This window comes from Macaca fascicularis, chromosome 16, assembly GCF_037993035.2.
Source record: "Macaca fascicularis isolate 582-1 chromosome 16, T2T-MFA8v1.1".
In the NCBI taxonomy this organism is placed as follows: Eukaryota; Metazoa; Chordata; class Mammalia; order Primates; family Cercopithecidae; genus Macaca; species Macaca fascicularis.
The window spans coordinates 56,705,225-56,720,788 of NC_088390.1; the positions used below are offsets into that span (position 1 = coordinate 56,705,225).

General features: G+C 52.1%; 1 protein-coding gene across 1 annotated transcript; it reads left to right on the forward strand.

The window, feature by feature from the left end:
- Nucleotides 1-10,081: 10,081 nt before the first annotated feature.
- Nucleotides 10,082-15,347, forward strand: DLX3 (distal-less homeobox 3). Its single transcript, XM_005583641.5, has 3 exons — nucleotides 10,082-10,631; nucleotides 11,715-11,905; nucleotides 13,480-15,347. The coding sequence occupies exons 1-3, from the start codon at nucleotides 10,307-10,309 to the stop codon at nucleotides 13,825-13,827; spliced, it is 864 nt and encodes a 287-aa protein (XP_005583698.2). The 5' UTR covers nucleotides 10,082-10,306; the 3' UTR covers nucleotides 13,828-15,347.
- Nucleotides 15,348-15,564: the final 217 nt, after the last annotated feature.

Consider the following 15,564-nt stretch of genomic DNA (forward strand, 5'->3'; position numbering starts at 1 on the left):
CTCCAATTATATTTTAAAGAGAATCTAAAATAAGAAAATATGTCTTTTATTTGCCCGCACATTTATTATTTCTGGTACTCATCTTTGTGTAGATGCCAGTTTCTTTTTTAGTATAATTTTCCTTCTGCCTGAAAAACTTTCAGCATTTCTTGTAGTGCAAGTCTGATGGTTATTAATTACATCATCTTTATTTCTCCTTCATTTTTGAGAATTGTTTTTATTTTTACTTTCAGCACTTTATTATTATTATTATTATTATTATTATTATTATTATTATTTTGAGATGGATGTTCACTCTTGTCACCCAGGCTGGAGTGCAGTGGCGTGATCTCAGCTCACTGCAACCTCTGCCTCCTAGGTTCAAGCCTCAGCCTCCCAAGTAGGTTGGATTACAGGTGCCCGCCACCACACCTGTCTAATTTTTGTATTTATAGTAGAGACGGGGTTTCACCACGTTGGCCAGGCTGATCTCGAACTCCTGACCTCAGATGACCTGCCCTCCTTGGCCTCTTAAAGTGCCGGGATTAGAGGCCTGAGCCACTGGGCCTGGCCAGAAATTTGCATATTGAGGGCAGGCACAGTGGTACATGCCTGTAATTTCAGTGCTTTTGGAGGTCAAGGTGGGAGGATCCCTTGAGGCCAGGAGTTTGAGACCAGCCTAAAAGATACCTTCTCTCTCTAAAAAAAAAATTTTTTAAGAAGTATATGGCAATCTTGTTGAACTCTCTTATGAATTCTAATCTGTTGTTGATTATATTGGGTTTTCTTGGAAGATTATTATATTTATCTACAAATAATGATGGTTTTATCTCTTCCCTTTTAAATTATACACTTATGTTTTTATTTATCTTGTAGTTTTGCCTATCTATGAGTTCTAATACTGTTAAATGGCAGCTGAGATAGTGATACTTTTCTCTTCCTCAATCTTAAAGAGCCCACATGTAAAATTTCCCCATTAAGCTTAGTGTTTCTGTGGGGGTTTGGTAAGTGCTTCTACCATTTCACCAAATTCCCTCCATTCCTACTTTGCTAGTCTCAAAAATTAGTTAATTAAGTCTCAATGTACAGATATTTAACTTTACCAAGTGCCTTTTAAAAAGCCAAAGGGGGCTGGGCCCAGTGGTTCACCTCTATAATACTGGCACTTCGGGAGGCCAAGGCAGAAAGATTGCTTGAGGACAGGAGCACAAGACCAGCCTGGGCAACATAGCAGGACCCTGTCTCTACACACACACACACACACACACACACACACACACACACACACACACGTGCACACAAATTAGCCGGGTGTGGTGGTGCGTGCCTGTAGTCCCAGCTACTCAGGAGGCTGAGGTGGGAAGATTACTTGAGCCTGGAAGGTTCGAGCAGCAGTGAGCTATGATTACACCACTGTACTCCAGCCTGGGTGACACAGTGAGACCCTGTCCCATAAATAAACAGCTAAAATAAATTTACTGAAAGGATTTCCATGATGCATGCATTCAGTGTGTGGCTGGTGAAACAGGCTTGGGAATAAGCAGGAGGCAGGACAGCCTGGGTGCATGATGTCATGGCTCATGGAAAGTCCCATCAAGACACCACTACTGAACAGGTAGGTTCCATCTTTCTGAAATCTCTTTGCCTCGGTTTTTTAAAAGTTAAGAGACTATTTTTTGGAACAGTTTTAGGTTCACAGATAAATTGAACAGATAGTACAGTTTCCATCTACCCTCCTGCTTCACCCGACACAGTATCTCTTATTATTAACATCCTACATTAGTGTGATACATTTGTTACAACTGATGACTCAATACTGATACATAATTATTATTAATTAAGGCTCAACATGGTGGCTCAGGCTGGTAATTCCAGCACTTTGGGAGGCTAAGGCAGGTGGATCTCTTGAGGCTAGGAGTTTGAGACCAGCCTGGCCAATATGGTGAAACCCCATCTCTACCAAAAATACAAAAATTAGACAGGCATGGTGGTGCATGACTGCAATCCCAGCTACTTGGGAGGCTGAGGCAGAAGAATCGCTTGAGCTCGGGAGGTGGAGGTTGCAGTGAGCCGAGATCCCACTACTGCACTCCAGCGTGGGCTCCGTCTCAGGAAAAAAAAAAAAAGGCTCTTTTTTCTTTGTCAAAGATCAATTCACTGTATTTGTGTAGGTCTACTTCTGGACTCCCGATTCTATTCCATTGATCTATTTCGCTATTCTTTCACCAATACCACATTGCCTTTTTTTTATTATTTTAATTTGTTAGGGATGGGGTTTCACCCTGTTGCCCAGACTGGTCTTGAACTCCTGAGCTCCCATTCTGGCCTCCCAAAGTGCTAGGATTCCAAGTGTGAGCCACTGCGCCTGGCCCAACATTGTGTCAGGCAGTGTCAGTCCTCAGACTTTGTTTTTCTTCTTCTTCAGTATTGTGTTGGCTATTTTGGGTCTTTTGCCTTTACCTATACATTTTAGAATCCATCTGTCAATATCCACAAAAGAACTTTCTGATATTTTGGTTGGGATTGCATTGAATGGATTGATCAACTTGGAAAGGACTGACATTTTAACAATCTTCCTCTACATGAATCCATGAGTCTCTCTCCATTTATTTAGATTTTTATTTGTCTCATCAGAGTTTTATGTACTCATATAGATCTTGTACATATTTTGTTAATCCTCCTCCCTTAGCCTCCTGAGTAGCTAAAACTACAGGTGTATGCCACCACACCTAGCTAATTTTTTTTACTTTTCGCAGAGATGGGGTCTCACTATGTTGACCAGGCTGGTCTCGAACTTCTGGGCTCAAGCAATTCTCTTGCCTCTGCCTCCCAAAGTGCTGAGATTACAAGCTTTGAGCCACCGCACCTTGCCAGAATTTTCTAAATAGATATCATGTTATATGTGAACAAAGGCAGTCTATTTCTTCCCTCCCTATCTCTCTCTCTCTCTCTCCCTCTGTGTGTGTGTGTGTGCATGCACACACATTTTTTTTTCTTTTGAGACAGGATCTCACTCTGTCACCCAGGCTGGAGTGCAGTGGTGTGATCATGGCTCACTGTAGTCTCAAACTCCTGGGCGCAAGCCTCAAACTCCTGGGCACAAGCCATCCTTCCACCTCAGCCTCCTGAGTAGCTGGGGACTGCCCCTGTCTAATCTTTTTGATTTCCTTTTTTGTAGAGATGGGGTCTCACTGTGTTGCTCAGGCTGGTCTCCAAGTCCTGGGCTCAAGCAATCCTCCCACTTCAGCCTCCCAAAGTGCTGGGATTACAGGTATGAGCCACCACAGCCAGCTAATTTTTGTATTTTTATTTTTGTAAAGATGCAGTTCTGCCATGTTCTTGGCCTCCCAAGAACAATTCTTTTTACTCTGAGATGTTTCAAATGTATAGAAAAGTACAGAGGGTAGTATAAAAACCACCCACATGGCCAGTGCCCAGCTCCGTCAAATTACCTTCCAACTGCTAAACCTGCAAGCTGAATGCCTGCCCCATAGAGGTTAAGAGTCAGACTGCCTGGGCTCAAATCCTAAATCCACTTACTTAGCTTCCTGTGCCTCAGTTCCCTCCTCTGTCAAAAGACGGACATGAGAGTGCCCACCTCATAGGGTCGGGAGCAGTGAATGAACTCATATATGTAGATGGCTTCGAGCAGTGCCTGGCACACAGTGAGTACTCAATGAAAGCCAGCTCTTATCAGTTCATCTTCTCTCTTGACTCAACGGAATAGATAATAATCTGCTATAAGGCCAACCCCTTTGGAGGAGTTCCAGATCCTTCGCCTCCCATCTACTCAGGGATGGCACTTGTGATTAACCCTTCTCTACTGGAGGCGACAACTGGCATCTAAACAGGCTGCTCCCATTTCAAACACTCACACACACCTTCCCAATATGCCAAATACCCTCTAGCTACTGCCCTCTGCCTCCCTCCTCCTTTCACAGCCATCAGGACAGAGTGGCTGTTGCGTGTTCTCTTCATTGCCGCCCATCCCACTGGCCCCTCAGCCAGCTGTGAACCACTTCCAGCTCCCCACTCCCCTTACCCGCTCTTCTGATATCATCAACCTCCTCCTTGAGACATTGCACAGCGGGTGCGTCTCAGTCCTCACCCTGCCCTGACTACAAATCCACAGCAAGATTTGACCTTGCTGACTGCTCTCTCCTCCTTGAACCCTCCCCCAGTTCTCCCCACACCCAACTCAGGGTACACTCTCTCTGCACTGCTTCCCACCTCCCTCTGACCCCTCTCTCACAGTTGCTGCCTGGACCTTTGCCCCATGTTCCCTCCTTCCTTTCCTGGACCATCTCACCCATGCCAATGGCTCCACTTATCGCAAGAAGCTGAGTACTCACAATTTACATCTCCAATCCCTGCTTCTTTACTGATTTTTCCGATCTATGTTGCTGACTATGGCTAGGACTGCTCTTCCTAGATGTCTCAAAGACACTCAAACTCAGCATGATCACAATTAAGCTGGTGGCACAACCACTTTGGAGAACTGCTTGGCAGCCTCTTCTAAAGCCAAACATGTGCCCACCTGGCGGCACACAATTCCACCCGCAGATACCGAACAACAGCATAGACGCAGGCACTGAAAGACGTACAGGAATGCTCATAGCAGCACCGCTCATGATAATCCCAAACTGGAAACTACCCAAATGCCCATCAACAGTAGAACAGAAAAATAAATAATGATATATTCATATGAGAAAATATCTGCATTACAGCAATGAAAATGAACAATCTATAAATATAGCCAATGACATGTATAAATCTCACAATATAATGCTGAGCAAAAGAAGCCAAACAGAAAAGAATACAGCCCTCCCTTGTCCATGGGAGATTGGTTCTAAGACCTTCCTCGGATACCAAAATCTGTGGATGCTCAAGTCCCTGATATAAAATGGAGTAGTATTTGCAGATAACCTACGCACATCTTCCCACATACTTTAAATTATCTCTAGATTATTTATAATACCAAATAATATGTAACTATTATTATATAAGTAATTGTTATGCTATATTATTTAGGGAATAATGACAAGAAAAAAATAGTCTATATGTGTCCAAGCACAGATGCAATTATTTTGCTGAATAATTTCGATCCAAGGTAGGGTGAATCCATGGATGCAGAACCCATGGATACGGAAGAGGGCTGACTGTATATGCTATACATTTCCATTTATACAAAAGTAAAAAACATGCAAACCTGATCTGTGGTGCTAGGAGCGGAGACAGTGTTTACTCTCAGGGAGTAGGAACTGGAAGGGAGGGTGAGGGGGCTTCTGAGGTTTGGATATTGTTTCCTAACCTGCTGCTCAGCCTGGGTGCTGGTTGCACAGCTATGTTTGATTCATACAAACCCTTTAATTAGGACTTGTGCACTTTTCTGCAGATATGTTAGACTCCAGTGGAAAAAAAACCTGACACATTCTTTTCCCCATCAAGTATCTCCTCTTTCTGGTGTTCTCTTTATTTCAGAGAACGGCCCCAACTTTCCACCCAGTTACCCCAGTCAGAAGCGCAGGGGTCATTCCCCCACTTCCCTTCTCTCTGCCATTCATATCCAGTCCATTCCCCAGCCCTGTCCCTCTGATCTCCTCAGTGGCTCTCAAATCTACCCACTGCTCTCCACTTCCACCCACTTCTCTTCTCTCTGGCATTAGCCAGCACTGCCTCTTCCTTAACCCAGACTCGATTCCCTTTGCTTGAGCTTCTGCAGTAGCCTCATATCTGGGCCCCTCGCCCCCAATCTTATAATTTCTGATTCGTCTCCACACAGCAGCCAGAGGGATCCTTCTAGAACGAAAACCCAATCATGACCCTCCCCTGGTTAAAATCTTCCAGCGGTTCCCTGCAGCCTCTAAGTAAAGCCCATTCTCCTACTTCAGGCTTCTAAGTGCTCTGAGTCCTGGGTCCCTGCTTCACCTTTAGGTACCCCCCCAACCACCCCTACAAATGCTATGCTTCACCCTTGAGAGAAAAGAGTCCTAGAATTTACAATCATGGAGCATCAGAGTTTGGATGGACTGCAGAGGCTATCTAAGAATCCACTTTTTGATTTACATATAAGAAACCCAAAAGAAAGCGCCACTGGTTGGACAAAGGTGGGTGGAAGGAGGGGGAAGTGGCAGTTTCCAGGGGCCGGGAACCGTCTCCTTTCCCTCATCCCTGTTTTTCCAAGCCAAGTCCCACACATCCTTCACTTCTCACTTCAGATATCCTCCTGCCCCCTGAAGGGTTCAGGCCCCCTGAGGCTGGCATGGCGGCAAGTGGTGTCCCATCACAGCACACATCACATGATGGCGAAGCTGTCGCTAAGTGTCCGCACCCCCTGCTGGAACGTGGGCTTCACCGAGAGGGTCCTGGTCTGTCTTGTTCATCACTACATCCCCAGCACCTAGCATGGACCAGATACATAGCAGAGACTCAGCAAAGATCTGTTGAATGAATGAAGGACTCTGGAAGGAAGTCCAGGCTGCAAAATGCTGGAAGCTTGGGGTGTATCTCCAAGGGAGTTAGTGAAAAGGTCGAGGAGCTCACCCTTGAGAGACAAGAGTCCTAGAATTTACAATCACGGAGCATCAGAGCTTGGACGGACCTCAGAGGCCATCTAAGAATCCAGTTTTTTACTTACAAATGAGAAAACCAAGGGAAAGAGCCACTGGCTGTTCAAAGGTGGGTGGGAAGAGGGAGAGGTGGCAGCCAAAGAGTAACACAAGGTGGTGATGAAAAGTGAATATTTAGTGCCAATAGGGCTCCTCAAGTAAGTAAATTCCTTCTGGGCACGATGGCCCTGCCCCTGCAGGTGACCCACTTCCGGGTCTTCCCAGTGGAGCTAAGCAGGCTCTTTCTCATAATCACCACTAGATGGCGCCACTCCCCAAGGCAATGGAGAAAGCGGGGTCAGCCCACCAGGGCTGGTCCCTCCCTAAGTTCCTCCCTGAGGCCTGACTCTCTCTGAGCCCCACTGCTGTGCCAGTGCCCAGGTGGCATGATGCCTGGGTTCCAGGGAATAGCTTGCTTCAACAGGGTACCTTTTCTCAGTGCTACAGACAGGTAGGCAATGGACTGTGACCTTGGCATTGGCCAGCACTGCCCTTTCTCCCTCCTATCATACTCCCAGAGGCCCCTGACACAGGCTGCCCCACGTCACCCCTCCACCAGAGGCAGGACTCGGCCAGGCTGACACCTGCTCGTCTTGTTGGCCTGGGCAAGGTGGGGTGGGTGCTCTGGTCCCACTGCATCCTCCGGCTACCTCGCCATCCTAAGCTAACAGGTGCCTGCCCAGCAGTTGGTGGCTCCAGTCCTGCCAGCCTGACGAGACCCTTGGGGCCTGCCCCTACCCTGCAGCCCAGTGCCTGCCCCATGCTTCCCACTGTCCTGACTCTGCCCAGCATGCCTGAGCCTCAGCCAGGGATCCACGGGAGCAGTGCTAAGATGATTCAGCCCCTCTTCAGCATTAGGAAGCCTCATTTATTCGTTTAACAATGGGTCCTGGGTATCTGGAAGGTAGTGGTGAAGTGGATGGGCCCACTCTGGCATCTTGGAGTATGTCATGCAATGGGGGTAGGGGGAAGATGTGCTAACCTCACATTAGCAAACAGTTGTTTAATTGCTTATTTAAGTTCCTACTGTTGCAGTTTCTGTGAACTATGAACCATTTCGAGAGCTCTTCGAATTTCAGAGCAGAGTGGAGCTTAGAAATTATCCTAGTATAATCCTCCACCACCACTGCCCTTTCAAGATTCCAGGATTCCAGAATTCAGCCTAGGGCTCATTCTCTTTACTCAGGAGCCAGGGCTTCTGTGAGGGCCTGGGGAGGGAGGGAGGGAGGTAGACTCCCAGCTCTAAGTCGCCTGCCACTTCTCCATCTCGGTTGATGAATGAATGAGCGGATGAACCCCTGAGAAGGGCTCACCCCATGCTGTCTGTTCTCTAGGGGAGTTGCAGTGAGCGAAAACAGAGGGCACAGTTTGTGGGGCGGGGCGGGGGGAGCTCCAAAGCAGGCCCTCAATGCCACCCCCGCTCCCATCCTGGGAGGGAGCCGGCCCGCCCAGTGCCCTTCCTGCCCCCAACGCCGCAGGCTTTCTTGGCGCCCTCTTGGCAGCAGAACAGAGGGCACCCGGAGCGGGTGGCAACTCGCCCCGCCACGGGCTCAGAGCGGCAGGCGCTGGGCGCTGGGGGGACGCGGAGATAGACAGACAGATAGCGCTCCCCTGGCCTGCCCCCGCCCCCGCCCCCACCTTTCCCACGCGGCGGCCTCCGGGAGTGGCCCAGACCAGGCGGGCACCCACCCCTGCCCCTCAGCCCGCGGACCGTGCCCTCTGTTTCTGCCAACTGCAACTCTCAACGCCCTTTGGATCGCCGGAAGCCTGCTGCGCGAGTCTGACTTTGGAAAGGGGCATACAGCCCCCTGTACACTGCTCTGCCGGGCAGGGTCTTCGGAGGAGACCCCTCCCCGGGGCTCGGCCAGGCGCTGGGCTGGGGAGCTGCAGAGCTCACAGGAACCACGAGGTGGCGCGCTAGCACTGCGTTCGCCCGGCGAGGCAGGGCGCGTGGACACGGGGTGGGGGGTAGCGAGCGGAGCAGGCTGGGAACTGAGATTTGGATTATCTCCCCCAGAGAAAGGCGAGGAGCAAAATGGGGTGTGGGAGGGAGGAATGAGCTAGACGTTGGGAACAGCTAGCATGACCTAGGGGGCCCAGTCTTGTGGGCTAGACAGGACTAAAACCTGGGGGTCCCCATGGAGGGGAGCCATTCTTCAGGGCTTTTCTGGTGGGGGAGGAGTTCAGTGGAGCAGTACAGCTCCCAGCTACTGGGGATGAGGACGGCACTGAGAGGTCTAGACACATCTGCCTAAACCATACATTCACACTAGGATGGCCCTCCACTCACGATGCCTGCACCACACACACACACACACACACTCCTGCAGGCATGTACATCTGTGGATACTGTGGAACACATGAAATCCTCACATCACACACCCCAGGTACACTCGTCCCATGCACCCGATCCCCAAAAGTGTCCCCAGTCCCCAGTGCTGTCCCATGATACACAGAATCTCCCCTCAGACTTATTGAAGCACACAGTCACAGAGACAGCCTGTGTCCACCCAACCTCGTGGGGACCCCAGGTCCCTCACTCCCTTCAGCAAGACCGGGCCATCTGTGAAACTGCACACACATAGCTTTGGAGATAGTTCTGGTATCACCGGACAGGCTGCACATTCCCATCAACCCCTAAATCCACACAGGCCTGCTTCCCCTTCTCCAATAGGATCCTCCTAGGGCTAAATTACGTCTTTCATAGGCTCAAGGCACTTTTGCCTGGTGGGCACCTTCCTCCATAAAAAGAAAATTTTTCAAATTACATTTTTGTAATTATGTAATACAATAATATAATAGCAATGACTGCATTGCTATTAAGATAATGTATTAATATCATATATTCAAACATTCTCTTCTACCTAAAAGGTGTTTTCCTTTTCTTCTGATTTGAAGAGAAACCATTTTCAGGGGCCCTGAGTCCTCACCACTTTGGGTACATTTGTGTGCCTGTCATTTGCACAGTGCGTGCACACGCGTGCACACACACACAACCATACTCCACCTTAGACCATCTCCTTCTACAAACACTCAATAGGCAAACTCCCCTCCTTCCCCACCTCACCTAAGCTCATCTCTCATCCCCCAGCCAGAGAAACAGGCTGACAGATCCTGGGGGCTCCGCAGAGCAACCCTTCCCCTCCACCTCCACGCCCCTCCTTCAGAGAACTTATCTGGGCTAGAGCTACAAGAGTAGCAAGGAGGGGGTGTGCGTGTGTGTGTGTGTGTGTGTGTGTATTTTGAGTAAAAACAAAGACTGGGGGAAAGAGAAGAGAGAGGAGGGAGGAGAGAAGGAAAAGGGGGGGGAGGGAGGGAGGGAGAGAGAGAGAGAGAGAGAGAGAGAGAGAGAGAGAGAGAGAGGAGAGCACAGGAGCGAGAGAGCAAGAGCGTGTTTTGCCTGGAAGGCAAGACTTGCAGCCAATCAGCGAGTAGGAGCCTCCCTCGGCGACTCCACTATTGAGTCTATAACCGGCTGGCCGGGCGGAGCTGGCAGCATTTGACTGTGGCTTGGGACGCGAGGAGAGGCGCGCAGCGACCGCCTGACGGCAGGCAATGGTGTAAGCGCCTCTCGGCCTCCCCCTCCCCCAGACGCGGCCGGGTCCTCCCCTCGCCCTCTGGACACACACCCCTGCCTCGTCTCCTCCGCCTCTCCTGCGCTCCGGTCCGCTCCTGTCCTCCGCGGAGGCCAGCCTTGGGGAGGTGCAGTGCCCGCCAGGATGAGTGGCTCCTTCGATCGCAAGCTCAGCAGCATCCTCACCGACATCTCCAGCTCCCTTAGCTGCCATGCGGGCTCCAAGGACTCGCCTACCCTGCCCGAGTCTTCTGTCACTGACCTGGGCTACTACAGCGCTCCCCAGCACGATTACTACTCGGGCCAACCCTATGGCCAGACGGTGAACCCCTACACCTACCACCACCAATTCAATCTCAATGGGCTTGCAGGCACGGGTGCTTACTCGCCCAAGTCGGAATATACCTACGGAGCCTCCTACCGGCAATACGGGGCGTACAGGGAGCAGCCGCTGCCAGCCCAGGACCCAGGTGAGGGCCATGGGGTCGCGAGGACAGTGGGAGACACTGGAAGGTTCCCGAGGGAGGAAAAGGCATGGACTGGAAGCCAAAATCTAGGAAAACTTCTAAGAAAAGTACCGCCTGGAGTTAGAGAAGTTGGCGTAGATGACCCTCAGAGGGACCAGGCGACCTTCCAGCCCCGGGTCTGCGAGCATTTGGGGCGCGATGTGCGCGGTGCGCCGCGGTCCCGGATGAGGAGCGGGGTGAGCTGAGAGAGGAAGGGGAGGGCTGTGGGTTGTCAGGAAATCTCCGAATCGAGGTGATTTCGTGGGCATTTCAGCAGGCGATTCTCGATCAGGTCGCAGAGGGCTTGGGGGTAGGCGGCGGGGGCTGGAAACTCTAGGGGCTCTCCTTTGGATAAGGGATGGGGAGACTAGAAGACGTGAGGGGGCAATGAGAGGGACCCACGGAAGTTGTGGGAAAGCGGAGGGAAGCAGCAACTGAGAGGCAGAGAAGCTGAAAAAGGGAAAAGTGAGGCAGCAAGAGAGAAGTGTGGAAAGACAGTGAGAGAAAGGACAGAAGAAACAGGAAAGGAAGGAGAGAAGGAAGGGGAGAGGAAGGCGGACAGGGAAAGAAAGAAAGTCTGCACTATCCTTGCGACTTTTCTGAAAACCTAAAGCGATTCAAAAATGAAAAGTTTTTTAAAGGGCGGGGGGTGGGCGGGAAGGAGCGAGAGAAACAAGCAACGACGAGATGGGGCTGGGAAGGGGGCAGCCAGCAGCCGGTCGGCGAGGAGCCCCGAGGCTGGGAGGCGAGCCGGGAAGGCGTCGTGAGCGAAGCCGCGGCGGTCCTCGCGCAGGCGGCGGCTGGCGCCGGGGACAGTGCTCCGGAGGCCGGGCGCGGAACTGGGAGCGCCGCGTCGTGGGCCGTGGCCGGGTCCGGCTGTGTGGCCTCGGCTCCTTCCAGGGCCGCGGGCGGCGGAGCGGGCGGCCGGGAATCCCGCGGCGAGTAGGTGGGCGGAAGGGAGGGGCGTCCCGCCGGGCCCTGGAGGGTCGCTGGAGTCGCAGGCAGAGGCTGAGCCGCCCCCTTTCCCGCCCGGTGCGTTCCCCGCAGTGTCGGTGAAGGAGGAGCCGGAAGCAGAGGTGCGCATGGTGAATGGGAAGCCCAAGAAGGTCCGAAAGCCGCGTACGATCTACTCCAGCTACCAGCTGGCCGCCCTGCAGCGCCGCTTCCAGAAGGCCCAGTACCTGGCGCTGCCCGAGCGCGCCGAGCTGGCCGCGCAGCTGGGCCTCACGCAGACACAGGTTGGTGTTTGGCTGCCCAGGGCCGTGGGGGCGCGCGGGATCCCGTAGTTCCCCGGGCGCTGCCGAGCCTGGCTGTCCATTTAAGGGTCCTGCGGGATCCTGGAACTCTTGTCTGGGGGATGGGGGCCTGCGAGGTTCAACTTCGGTCGGAAGTTTCTGCGTTAGCACGTGTACAAGTGAGAATAGTTGTGAACCCGTGCAATTGTGTATGTCTGTCCCAGAGAGAGGTGCTCTCCTTCCCCTACTCCAGGACCTCCAGCTCCCAAGTCCCCCAGCAGCGCTGCTCACTGAGTAGGAGTCCACATCGTGTTTTTCCTCCAGGCTAGGCATGTGTGCAAACTGTGTGCATGTATGGGCGAGTGTGTGTTTGCACACGTGCTGTGTGGGTCTATGTGCACCGGAGGATGCTCACATAGGGAGTGTGATCCTGCCAGGGTCATTGTGCATAACGATGGGGGCACATGTGTGTGACTGCGCGCCCTGAATGCATGTGCGTTCTGAATGCATGTTCAGAAATATGTGCTTGCGTGAAAATACCACATTCCTGCTCAGCACCTGAATACTCAGGCCAAATTCCCTATCTGAAGGAGACGGGGACTCAAAAGTGAGTGTTCTACCCCCACCTCATCCAGTCCTTAAAGCCCCCAGCGGCCTGTCACTGCTCAGGGGAGGAGCAGTGGATGCCTGGCTCCCGCCAGGTGTTGACAGGCGGGCCTAGGTTGTGGCTGTGGCTGTGGCTGCGTGGGGCCCCATCCGCCGGGAATCTGGGTCACCTGGTGAGGAGCTGATTCATTGTTTGTACCAGTCATGGGGTAGGGAGTGGCAGGGGGAGGGGGAGATACCCCAGGGGAAATTTGGGGGAATCATGGCTCACCTGCTCCTGAGTCCCCAGGTCACCCCCATTATCTAACCTGAGCCCAGGAGGACTTCTCCACGCCTGTGTGTGTGAATGTGGGTGCTCATGTTGTGGGGTGCTTATCTGGGTGTATCTGTGTCTGCGTGTATTTTTATCATCTGGTGTCTGTGTGTGAGGCTGTGAGTGGGAACATGGCTGGGTATGGAGATGTGTATGTGGGTGTGTTTGTCTCTGCGTATCTGTGCACCTCTGCTTATGGGTGTCTAATGTGAATGAAATGCTACAAACCGCCCATCTCCCACCTCAACGGCTTTTTATTGAGTGCTCACTATATACCAAGCTGCTCTAAGATTTTTATATGTCGTACCTTATTTGAGCCTCAGAGTGACCCTATGAGGCAGGTAATAGTGCTGTTCTCATCCCCATTTTGCAGACAAGAGGAAGGCAAGAACCAGAGAGGTTAAGTAACTTGCCCAAGGTCACGCTTAATAAGCGACAGAGCAGAATTTGGACCCAGGCAGCTGAATGTTGCTAGCCACCGTTCTACCCCAGATGGAAGAAACGATCAGTGTCCTGGGAGTCAGGAGGCCTGTTTTTTGCCTGATTCTTACGTGAAACTGGGTTCTGGCCTTGCTTTTTCTTGGCTGGGTTCTTCCTAGGGTGTTTTGTTTTAGCATTCTGAGAGGCTAACTAGCTACCCCTTTCTTCTCTGGCCCAGGTGAAAATCTGGTTCCAGAACCGCCGTTCCAAGTTCAAGAAACTCTACAAGAACGGGGAGGTGCCGCTGGAGCACAGTCCCAATAACAGTGATTCCATGGCCTGCAACTCACCACCATCACCCGCCCTCTGGGACACCTCCTCCCACTCGACTCCGGCCCCTGCCCGCAGTCAGCTGCCCCCGCCGCTCCCATACAGTGCCTCCCCCAGCTACCTGGACGACCCCACCAACTCCTGGTACCACACACAGAACCTGAGTGGACCCCACTTACAGCAGCAGCCACCTCAGCCAGCCACCCTGCACCATGCCTCCCCCGGGCCCCCGCCCAACCCTGGGGCTGTGTACTGAGCACCCACCTGACCTGCACCCCTGACAAAGGACCCCAGGACCAGGCAGAAGGCGCCTCCGTCCTAGCCACTCAGGAATCATCGAGGAGCACAGGGAAAAGGAACTCCCTTTCCCCCTCCCTTGCCCCTTCCTCCAGGGACCCAAGCGCTTCCAGATGACATTTGCATGGACCAAGGATGCCCCCTGAACCTCCCTCCCTCTGCCTAGACACTGGGGTGCCCCTCCAGATGTGGGGGCATTCCACCCCAGTGGGGACAGCCGTTCCCCTACATGCTCCAGGAGCCTGGATTGGCGTTAAATGGCTCATCATTTTCCAGCTTCTTAAACTTAGTGCCTGTTCCCAGACTGGAGACCTTGGGATGGGGGAGAGTGTGGAGGCGGGTCCCGCCTGTGCTGGGGCACCTGGCACTGTGGATCTTATAACTTGCCAGGCCTAGTTCCTCCTGAGCCACTGGTGGTCTCCCCCTGCTTGAGCGGCCCCTCTGCCGAAAAGGCAGTGGACATCATGACGAGGACTCCGGGTGGGGACCTGAACTGGTCCCCGCCCTGCACTTCTAGCCCTCATTTAAGATTTGAGGGTGAAACCAAAGAAAACCCCCTAAGTGAGGGAATCTTTTACTATTTGTGGCTTTAGAGGAAAGAACTAAAGGAGCCATCTCTCTCCCCTCTCCTCCGTTCTGAGAGGAGGGCTGGGTCTCAGACGTTTTTCCTAAGGACTTATTTCTTCCACGTCCAGGACTTTGCACAACTTTGGTTTTAAAAGCTGTTGAAAAATAGGAAAACAAAGGGCATTGTTCACAGATAGGGCCAAGTCTCCCCTTGCAAAGGTGCCTCTGTTCTGTCCCTGCCCCCACCTCACCTCCTCTACTCCTCCAGTAAGTTGGCAGTTTTGGTGCCAAACCCCAAATCTCCAAAGAGACACACCAGGGAAGACAAACCCCCAAACACCTCCTTTCCGGTGGCCTTGGAAACAGATTGCTCCGAGCTGGAGAATGTCGGGTGAGGTGCATGGGAGAGGAGGGGAGAGTTAGAACTTGTGCCTTTAGGAGTTAAGGGGTAACTGCCTGGAGGGCTGGTGGCACTGCCCCTCCCTGACCCAGACATCCCATCAAAGCTAACTTTCCTCCACCCCTGATGCAGTAAAACATCGAAAAAAAAAGGAGAGGTAGAAGACTGTAGCTATATATATAAATATATAGTAAGTATTTTTTTTTAAGAGCAACAGAGAGAAGCAGCCTCCTCCCTGCTGCGGTTTCCTATTTATGTGGCCATGTTCCTCCTGGACGGATCTCCCTGTGTGTTTCAAGCTGAGAGATGTGGGCTCCGGCTGGATTTGGGTTTTGTGGGAGGTGCAGGGGCCAAGAGAGACATGGTAGGTCTCCAAGAGTCCCACCGGGCGGGGGCAGGGAGAAGCAAAGCCAGCTCCCACCCCTCCCAGCCTTCTCATTTCTGCTTTCTTACTGGACTCATCTTTATATATAATGTTAATAAAAAAGACGAAAATAACCACTGAGCTCTTTGAACTGGAGGCTGTTGGCAGCTCTTGTGGGGAGGGTCTGAGAGTTGGGGAAGGTGTCCAGTGGGGAGGCACTTCTGAGCTCTGAGGGAGACGGGGCCCCCAGGAAACCACTGCTAAGGTGCTGGGCTGGGCCTGGCCCCTGGTGGCAGGTGCTCCTAAAACCATGGCTGTCCCCCATCTGGGCAGGTCTTTGGGGAGGCTCCCAGCAGCAGCTTCCC

Coding starts and splice junctions, on each gene's coding strand:
- DLX3 (XM_005583641.5), top strand. CDS start 10,307: ATGAGTGGCTCCTTCGATCGCAAGCTCAGCAGCATCCTCACCGACATC. Junction 10,632..11,714: donor GCTGCCAGCCCAGGACCCAG/GTGAGGGCCATG, acceptor CGTTCCCCGCAG/TGTCGGTGAAGGAGGAGCCG. Junction 11,906..13,479: donor TGGGCCTCACGCAGACACAG/GTTGGTGTTTGG, acceptor TCTCTGGCCCAG/GTGAAAATCTGGTTCCAGAA.